The 9325-nt window shown below is 53.1% G+C and overlaps 1 protein-coding gene across 1 annotated transcript; it reads right to left on the bottom strand.

The window, feature by feature from the left end:
- Nucleotides 1–6550: 6550 nt before the first annotated feature.
- LOC132008592 (ral guanine nucleotide dissociation stimulator-like) lies at nt 6551–7999 on the bottom strand. The gene is made up of 3 exons (XM_059387218.1): nt 7750–7999; nt 7284–7387; nt 6551–6782 (listed from the first exon to the last, which is right to left on the bottom strand). The coding sequence occupies exons 1-3, from the start codon at nt 7948–7950 to the stop codon at nt 6770–6772; spliced, it is 318 nt and encodes a 105-aa protein (XP_059243201.1). The 5' UTR covers nt 7951–7999; the 3' UTR covers nt 6551–6769.
- Between the last annotated feature and the right edge of the window lie 1326 nt (nt 8000–9325).

Raw genomic sequence — 9325 nt, 5'->3', positions numbered from 1 at the left:
TTGGTTATCTACTGCAGAAGTGCAATGACTAAAACACATGGCATTTTGAAAGTTGGGATTTTTATGAAGGACTGCCTTACTAATACCAAAACAGTGCCCTTAAATATTCCTATCACACACAAAAAACATGGTTCCAACTTCTCTGCATCTTGGCCAACACTTGAACTTTTCGAGTATTCTAGGTATTCCCCCAGCCAGTACCCATGACGAGTCAACTTCATGGCTATGAAATGGTATGTCATTGCTTGTTATAATTAGGATTTCCTGAACTATTAGTGCTGGGAAGTATCCTTTCCATTTCCTTCCATGTGTATAGCTTTGAGGTTATTTCTCTTTCCCATATGTACATTCACACCACATTTCATTTATTTATTTATTTATTTATTTATTTATTTATTTATTTATTATTTTGGTGGTGTTGAGTTTCTGGGATCTCTAGATATTGTGGGTATTGAGCCCTGTCAGATCCATGGTTTGCAAGCATGCTCTCCCGACTTCTGGACTGTGCTTTCCCTTGGTTGATAATGTCATTCAAGTCACAAAGATTTTAAGTATTCTGAATGTCCAGTGTGTGAGTTTCCTTTTCTTTTCCATCCTGTGCCTTGCAGGGCATATCCATGAAATCATTGCCCAGTCCTGTTTTGTGGAGCTGAGGAAGATGGATGCTGCGGAGCTCGGAATTCAGAGATGAAAAAGGAGCGTTGGTGGAGGCAGGCAGCAGCAGGAACTGGAGACACACAGGCCTGATGCTGGGGTCCTGACCAGATGCGATGGCGCGATGATAGGAATAGGTATGGTGGGCAAGCAAGAGCTCGCCTTGCCCATTTTGGGCACCACTGTGTGTGGTGATGGCAGCAGTGAGACATAGGACTGGACATGTCCCCAGCTCAGCCCTTCTTCAAAGGGAGCCTTTTATTTCACCCTGCTCCAGTCCTGTTTGAAGGGTTTCTTAATCCGACGAGGGACATAGACTTCTTCCACGACAAAGGGTGATGATAGTGGTGTGGTGACACCTGTCTCCGAGGAACTTCTCATCCCTCTATCGTGAGCCACTGTGACAGGTGAGCCACTGTCTGGAGCCAAGAAGGGGTTCGAATGCCTCAAGGACACTGGGAACAACATCCAAGAGGGACCAGTCTGTCGTTGCCATGCTGAGCTGAATTCAAGTAAGACGTTTATACCCCTGTTGTGTGTTCCCAGTTCATGGTCAGGTTGTTCTGCAGGTTCTTCTATGGGAGAGAGGGCAGGGTCATGTCTGAAGGGGAGCTGGAGAGCTCTCATGTGTCCACGACTGAGATGGAGACCCTGCCCCTAGTCATCCCACAAGTGAACAAAGGGATGGATGTCATCCAGAATCCACCTTCCAGCCACTAGTATTCATGTCCCCTTTCTGGGATACTTGTAGTGAGGCCCTTGGAAAGGATGGAGGGGGTGCACCTGTGGTACACAGGAATATTACATGATTGGGGTGAGTCACCTTAAAGAAAAAAGGGTTTGCCCCCCTGTCAACAGTGCTCCGAAATGACTAGACGGTCATGAGGACTGCAACTGGTGAAAGCCTGTTTGAAAACTTCTTTAGGGCTGAAAAAGGTAGAATGTCCTGAGAATTGCCTCCTAGTGAATAGGCTACGTCATTTCATTGCTTGAGAGAAGAAAAGAAATCATCCTGTATTTTCCACACTGAAAATCAAGAAAACACAGAACCTTGGATTGTATTTTGTTGTTTTGAGGAAAGTCAGTAAGCCACCATACAGTACCTCATTAGCTTCCGAGGTAGTGCCCAGTTATTCATCAGTTGTGTAACAGTCTCAGGGTGCATCCCTTTGCATGCCCTCCTTCCCTCCTTAATCTCCTGCCTGGAATGTCCATACCCTACCACCTCCCCTCCAGCAACACTCTGCTTATTTCTTAGGGAAGAACCTCTCATCATTTTTCTCCCTCTCTGGTGGCTTCCCATTCAGTTTTCCCTCCCTTCCCCTGTGATTATCAAATGGCTTCACGCATAGGTGGAACTTAATACCCAGGGCATGGGATCCCAGTGGGCTTTCTTTTAGTGAGGTTATTGTGTACCTTTCCACGTTTGGCCGTATATCGCTTTTCCTGGGAAATGACCCATTCCAGTGATGTGTCCATTGTGTCTGGAGGGACGGGGGTTCTTCATTCTTGCTCAGGGAGTTGGGATCCTGAAGCTGGTGTCAGGAGAACCTCCTCTGTGTTCCTGTTCCACTGGTGCCCTTGTGGGACCTCCTTTTCCTTCACTGGAAGACGATGAGAGATCCAGTTGTGCAATGTTTTCCAGAAGGCCCTCTAGCTCCAATCTTCCAGGGGCTAGAAATAGCCAGCTTTGGTTTAGTCCACCAAACATGGGATAGCAATATGTCCTTCAACTACTTCATGAAGACACACAACCAAGTAGAATGGAAATACCAGAGGAGCGTAGCTCCAAGGGGATGTGGGTAAAATGCTTTTACAACAGCCAATATCATAGGAAGGTGTGTTTTTTCTGTGATCACAGAGGTGGGCACTGCCTTTCCATATCAGCAGATGTCACTTTTGTCTTTGCGCTCTTTCATTGATCTTTAATGTGCATTCACGTACAGCCTGAGACCTGATTGGGAAACTCTCAGAGCGTAATCTCATCTTCAATCTCCTAATACCCACCTTTCAAAGATAATTTTGAAAATACAGTCTAATGGGCGTACAGTATTTTTGTCGTTTCAGTTGAAGAGTAGGGATTCAGGAGTTCTGTATGTGACTCAGTGCTCAGCACAATAAGTGTCTTCTTAATCCCCACCCCCTCTTCCATCCGCCCACCTGGTTCCCACCAGTATGTTCCCTATATTTGAGCCGGTGTTTTTGATCGCCTCTCTTTCCTGATTCCCTTTATTCTTTTCTGTTTCTGAAAAGTCACACATGAATCAAAGCCCATGTTAACAAAACACCCATGGATGTTAAGTCTTGCATTTGTATCTTGGTCTGTGTGAATTGTGGTGAAGAGACCACCAGGTTCAGTCCACAGTGGCTCCCAGGGTTCCCCATCCCTGCTCTGTACCTGCCTGTCTCTCCTCTGAGTGGTTGCTGAAAGGTTTCTGACCAAGGGAACCTAGGGCAAGAGATGGTCTTTGACAGCTTCAAGCTTTCATGACCAAACCCGTTGTCACTTCCCTGAGACTCTCTTGTGTTCCATCGCTTTCTGCCCAGTATCCCGGAGCTTGGGAAGCCAGCACTGGTGTTTCGAATGGCCTTCCACAGAGGCCACAGTGGAAGCAGCCTAGGAGTGCCCAGGCTACTAGGGATAAAGGGACTCAAGCTCAGGATTTCGCTTCCACTGAACAAACTGCCTTTCCTGCCATCCTGCCTCCCTATACTCTGGAGGAGAAGAGGAGGAGAGGCCTGCAGGGGTGGACCAAGCCCTGCCTGGCTGTTGATCTTCCTGACAATCAAACACCTCTTTGTGGCTGCCAGACTGTTGCGGATCGATCTCTTCCTGGTGGTGGAAGCAAGACATAGTCCTCCTTGCTTTAGAGGGGAGAGAAGCAGCCCCTCTCCTGGGCAGCACATAGTTCTGGGGAGGGGAAGGAACTCTTAAGGACTCTCCTGGTCAGGGTTTGTTGCCTTCCTGGGGAAGGACCTGCAACGTCTCCATCTCAGGGGTCCTGAGGGCTGTCTATGCTGTTTGCCCAGATGCCTGACACAGGAATGAACCTGTCCTCTGAGGAAACAGGATTTGGAGGTGCCACCAGTAGGTACTGAGGAGGGCTGGCTCCTCTCCTTTCTGCCCCATTGAATAGCTGCTGACTCTGTAAGATTTCTGGGTTCAGGAATGAATAAGAGAGTCTGTACATGTTGTACATTACTGTAGGAAATAAAAGAACCAAACACACACGTGGGAAAGAAGAGGTATTTTGGTAAGAAAACTTTAATCCCAAGGGTTCTCATTCCTTTTTGTTGTTGTTGTTAAATAACAACCCTTTAATTATATTAAATATTGCCCCCTCCAGAACAAATAATTCTGTAGGGGAGAGGAAGGGGTGTTGAGCAGTGGATGGGGCTTGTGCACCACAAGTAGCCCAGGGGCCGAGGGGCAATCCTTGGCTCGGCCAGTGTGCACGGGTTCAGGTCTGATGGTGGCTGTAGCCAGTTATCGTGGTGCTTGTGTTCTGCTGGCCAGCTAGGACCGCAGCTCCAGCTGGCATGACAGGTTGTAGCTAAGGACAGAGGGACACCTGTGAGTTGAGCAGCAGCTGGCATTCAGGAGTCCCTCCCAGGGTTTTCCCACAGCTGGTGTCTGGCTGCTCAGGGAGCCCTAGAAGCAGGATCCCTGGCGGGGCCAGCAGAAAGAGTCCACCCCGACGTCGCCTCACCCAGCTCCTGAATGGGCCTCACCTGTCATCCTCGCTGAGCCGCTCCACAGCCCAGAACCAGGCCGTGAATGGATGCTGGGGATCTAGGCAGTAATTCTCTGCCGCCGCCTGGAGCAGCATGATGTCCGTGAGGACTCGGTATTCCTGGGCCGGGAGAGAGGCACAGGATGCACCCCGAGCCTGGGTGGGGAAGCTACAGGGCCAGGTGAGGGCCGAGCAGCGGGACAGCACACATGACCACCCTCCTGCATGCCACTTCATCTGGTCCCAAACTGTTCTCAGAGGCTAGTAGAATTAGCCCCTCCTCCATCAAGGGAAGTTCTCCTTGATGCCCTTCTGGATCCCTACTGACTGACTTGATGGGTCTTGCCCTTCATTCTTAGCAACCTGTCCCAGGAAATGGGAGATGGAGGGGAGTGGATGGAGCCAAGGAATGTTCTTCCCAGGGGCATCTCTGATAGGGGCTGCCTGCCCTTCCCTACAGCCAGGGCTACGTATGCTCACCTTATTCTTTTTGTGGTGGTTGATCTCACTGCCCTGGAAAGCAGACAACCATTGTCCTTCAGAGAGAGGCCCCTGGTCAGGCCTAGCACCTTACACCCACCCCTTCTGAGGCTGCACGTAGGCCAGGACCCAGGAGGGGGCCGCCAAGCCACACATACAATGAGACTGGGGTTAGGGCAAGCCCTGGGGTCCAGAGGAAGGAAGACTGGGGGCTGGTGAAAGGGCTCCAGGTCGGCACCCTGCAGCACAACACTCTGTGGTGATTGAAGGGAGCAGCAGACGCCTCAGGCAGGCAGGGCCTGCTGGGCTCCTGAAGTGTGGCTGACGTGCAGGGTCCTGACTTCACTGTCCTGGACAGGCAAGCTCTGAGGGAGAGGCTGCGACCCATGCATACAGAGCGCATGTAGCTTCACCTTCAGGATGTGCTGGTGCTTCCCCAGTCTTGGGCCACCCATCTGGGTGCAGACTCCCTTCCCTCAGCACTGAGATGGGCAAGAGACCCCAGTTCCCAGGGGCGGCTGTGAGGCTGTGGGGAAGGGAGGTCTCCAAAGGACTCAGAGCTCAGGGCTCAGTCCGGGGACTCTCTGCTCCCTGTCCTCAGGACTCTGGTTCCTCCTCCACAATCCTCAGGCTCACCCATCTCCATGTAGTCCTCCATTGCTGTATCCAACACCACCAGGTCAGAGAGGAAAGTGCCAAGGTATGGGACGACACCCTGTGTCATGAGGGGTAGGTTTGGTATGAGTCCCTGCTCTCTGGTGCCCACAGGGGCCCTCCCCGAAAAGACTTCAGCGTCCTGACCCACCCCACTTTTCCCACATGGAAAAGGGCCTAGGACCCTTAGTTGCTTCCCCTCGATTCGCTTTCCCCTCACCTTCCCAGAATATCAGACTCCTCCTTATGCCCTCCAGGGCCTGCTTTTTGAAATTCAAAAAATCACCGGCTATGGAGCCCTGGGCCCCTCCCCAGCCCCAAATCCATTCTTGACCCAGCCTGCTAGACTACTTCCTCCTGGTCACCGGGAAAGAAGACATTGAGCAACTGTGGTGGCAGGAGGTGGAGCTGGAGTTGCAGGTCCCACCTGTCCTGATCTGGACGCTTCTAGCCCTCAGGGAGGAGCCCCTCTCCCCTGGCCTTGGAGGCCCTGTCCCTCAGGCACACTCACCTTCTTCAGCAGCCCCTTCTGCGCTCTCTGCAGCTGCCTCACCAGGCTGGCAAGTTTATTCGAGGGCCCCTTCTAGAGGGCCAAGGACAAGATCCTTGAGAGCAAAATAGCCTCAGTCCCCTTGCGCCCACCGTCTTTGACTTCAGACCCTAGAGGTCAGACCTACGTCTGCTGATACTGACGCTCCATTCCCCTGAAGCATGCCACGAGTCCTTCTAGAACAATCTCAGCTCCCCCATTCAGTCCATGGGGGACCTGGAGCTTGGAGCCTGGCCTCCCTGAGCCTGTTATCCCATGGGCAGAAGGGGGAACTCCACCTACCTCCTGTGGTCTCCTGAGCACTCAGGATCCTCTTACAATCATCATTTTTGTGGCCCACAACCCATCCCCAACCCCATCTGTGAGCAGGGGCCTGTCCTCTGGGCTGTCCGCGTTCCTCTGGGCCCCCATGTGGACCTTCTTGATGGACACAGAGAGACCTGAAATCTAGCCTAGGGAGTCTGGATGGGCAGCTTGCCCCAGCCCCAGGGGGAATCTTCAGCCCAGGCTGTCAGCACATTCATGCCAAAGGCTTCTGCTCCCCGAGGAATGCTTCAGGCCATTCCCTACTTCATCCACACATGATCATGCCTCCTCACACCCCTCTCCTGTCCTTCGAGCCCTGCACCTCCTGTGCTACCTTGATGAGTAGTTCCCTGCCCTGGGGGTTGTCTTCTCTGCAGAGCTTTTGGAATGTTCAGAAGCTCTTCCTGAAGAGAGGGAAAGAAGTTAGGCTCAGGGGAGGCCTAACGTGGCAGGGTAGAGTGCGAGTCCCTTTTCTTGGAGAACCCCCACATGTCCACGGGGCTGGCTGAGGGTTTGCTCTGTGCTGCTCTGAGCACTGGGGTCTTCGTAGTACATGGGAGGGAGTTCTCCTGGGCATCCCCCAGGGCGTCCCTTCCCAGCTTAATTGAACAGCTCGGTTTGGGTGGGGTACTGGCTGAACCATGGGCAGCGACTTCAGTGGCTGCCAAGTCACCACGTGGAAATATGGAATTCAGCTGAGGCCAGGGTGGGGCATGGAGGACATTGGATTTTTCAAGCAGGAGGCATGGTGGCCAGGAAGGCTAAGAGGAGCAGCCCTGGGCCTAGGTCCTTTGGTCAGGGTTTGTTGCCTCCCAGGAGGTCCAAGCTGACTGAGGGCGGCAAAGAACAGGCCTGTGGGAGATCCTGCCTCCATCCTGGTCCCTCCTGCAGAGAAGCCTCCTCACCTGGAAACGTTGTCCCATGTCCTCTGCAGGCAGTGAATGGAGACACTCTGCAGAGCCTCCAGGATGGCACGCAGGGAGGAGTAGTTCCCTAGGATCTGACAGGCCTGGGGGAGGGAAGAGAAGGAGCTGTCAGTGGGAGAGCAGGAGCCCTAGATGCTCGAGAGTTTTAGTGCCCCCCTCGATTTAGGGCTCCCCCATGGATGAAGCTGATGTCCAGGGAGCTGCAGAAGGGCACAGGTCAGTCCTAAAGAGGAACACTGCTGGCGAGAGGGAGGATTTTCCCTCACTGCAAAGGAGGGGTCACGTAGGAACTGAGCGTCCCAACGTTGGGCAATGCCCCTGGGAGGAAGAGCCTAGGGACCACAGGTCTAAGAGCAGGGCCTTCAGCCCTGAGAAGGGAGCAAGACAGAAGAGCAGTTCCCGAGGCTCAGGAGAGCCTCAGGGAGCTGGGCCTCCCACAGCATACCTTGGCCACCCGGATCCAGTGGCCCACCACCACGGCCCTGTCCTGGGCTGTCATGCTTGGGTCGCCAAGGCACGTGGTGATGATGCAGCTGGCCACAACATTGAACTGGGCGATGGTGGCCCGGACTGTGGGTGCCACGTGCTCATTGCCAGGCCTGTTCCTCCGGGACCAGACGGAGCCCAGGCACTGATGGGGCACCATCTTCTTGAACAGCTCCTAGGGGACAGGGGGAGGATTGTTGAGCCCCACACATGTTTGCCCATGCAAGACTTATGTCCTCGGGAGGGGTCCCAGGTCAGAGCTGGGGCTCAGGAGGCTGTGAATGTGGCCGGAGCCTGCTTAGAGAGCCTGGATTTCATGCCCCTCTTCTCCGAGGTAAGCCAGTGCGGGATGCCCCAGGAGCCAAGAGAGGCAAGGGAAGGGAGGAAGGCGTGTGCACCCTGATCATTCCATGTCCAGGGGGCCGCTCCAGGTGGTGCTCCCAAGGGGGCATCTCCTCCTCCAAATGCTCATCCCTGCGGTCCCTGTCTCCTTTCAGGTGCCCATTGTTACCTGGTGGTTAAAAGCATGACTTTCCGTGTCTAGCCTGTCCTTCAGGACACATCAGATGCCTAAGCCAGGTTGATGGTGCTCAGGCTCCCAGGCAGATGGGTGGGCGACCCAGGGATGGGACTGCACACAGGGAGCTGCTCCTCCCCCCGAGGGACCAGAGCCTTCCCATTTATGGTCTCTCGCTTCTGACTCATTGCATCTGTGTGGTACCTCTCCCTCAGTCCTTCTCAGTGTCTGTCTCCACAGTCCGCAGCTGGACAGTGAAAGCTCAGGTCTATAAACCATGATGGGTTTCAACGGTTGGTTAGGGCCGCAGCTGAGAATTGTCCCCATATTCTAGGAGTCCACATCGGGGAAAGGGAGGCATAGTTCAGCTGAGAGTAGTAAAAATGTTTGACCTGCCCTTTGACCCTGAAGGTCCAGATGCTCACTGTATACATGTAGTACAGTTGTTCTGCCACCAGTTTGGGATGGAATTCCTGGAGGTCAGGCTTCTTCTCTTTCAGCTCATTCTTGTTTTGGCTGGAAACCTCTGGTATTGCCGTGGGCTCATGGCAACTGGGATAGCTGGAGTGAAAATTTCCATGCAAACTGATGGCCTTGCTGCTGGGGTTAGACCCGTCATTCATACAGGACATGGGAGCCCCTGTCCCAGTTCTGGAACAGCTGAGGAATGGGAGGCTGATAATGACCCTGAAGGTGAGGGCATATGCAGAGCCTGGAATTCCTCTCGTTTAATGGGATGCCCTTTGGCTGGCTCAGCTGCTTAAATGAGTCACAGAGCTGACACTGAGGCAGGAGAAAGGGAAATTTTCAGCGATATCACTGACATTCCATGTGCCTTTCCCTAAACAGGACAGATCCCATGGCCTCTCAAGGAATACCCAGTGCATGAACCCCATCCCATATGGCCTTCTCTGTTTGCAATGCCCCTTACCCTCCACCTCAGCCTCTTTGAGCTGCAGAATTTCATGCTGCCTCAACAGAATGGGGGTATGGGTGTTCAGGTCCCAGTCATGCCACT

This window comes from Mustela nigripes, unplaced genomic scaffold (genome assembly GCF_022355385.1).
Source record: "Mustela nigripes isolate SB6536 unplaced genomic scaffold, MUSNIG.SB6536 HiC_scaffold_441, whole genome shotgun sequence".
NCBI lineage: Eukaryota > Metazoa > Chordata > Mammalia > Carnivora > Mustelidae > Mustela > Mustela nigripes.
The sequence above is the reverse complement of the archived record's forward strand: the minus strand, read 5'-3'. Positions and strand labels throughout refer to the sequence as shown.

Bases quoted from the DNA above. Each gene is read 5' to 3' on its own strand.
- LOC132008592 (XM_059387218.1), bottom strand. From the start codon at position 7,950: ATGGTGCCCCATCAGTGCCTGGGCTCCGTCTGGTCCCGGAGGAACAGG. The intron at 7,388-7,749 runs GTATGCTGTGGG...TCCCTCCCCCAG, and splicing joins ACTGGATCCGGGTGGCCAAG to GCCTGTCAGATCCTAGGGAA.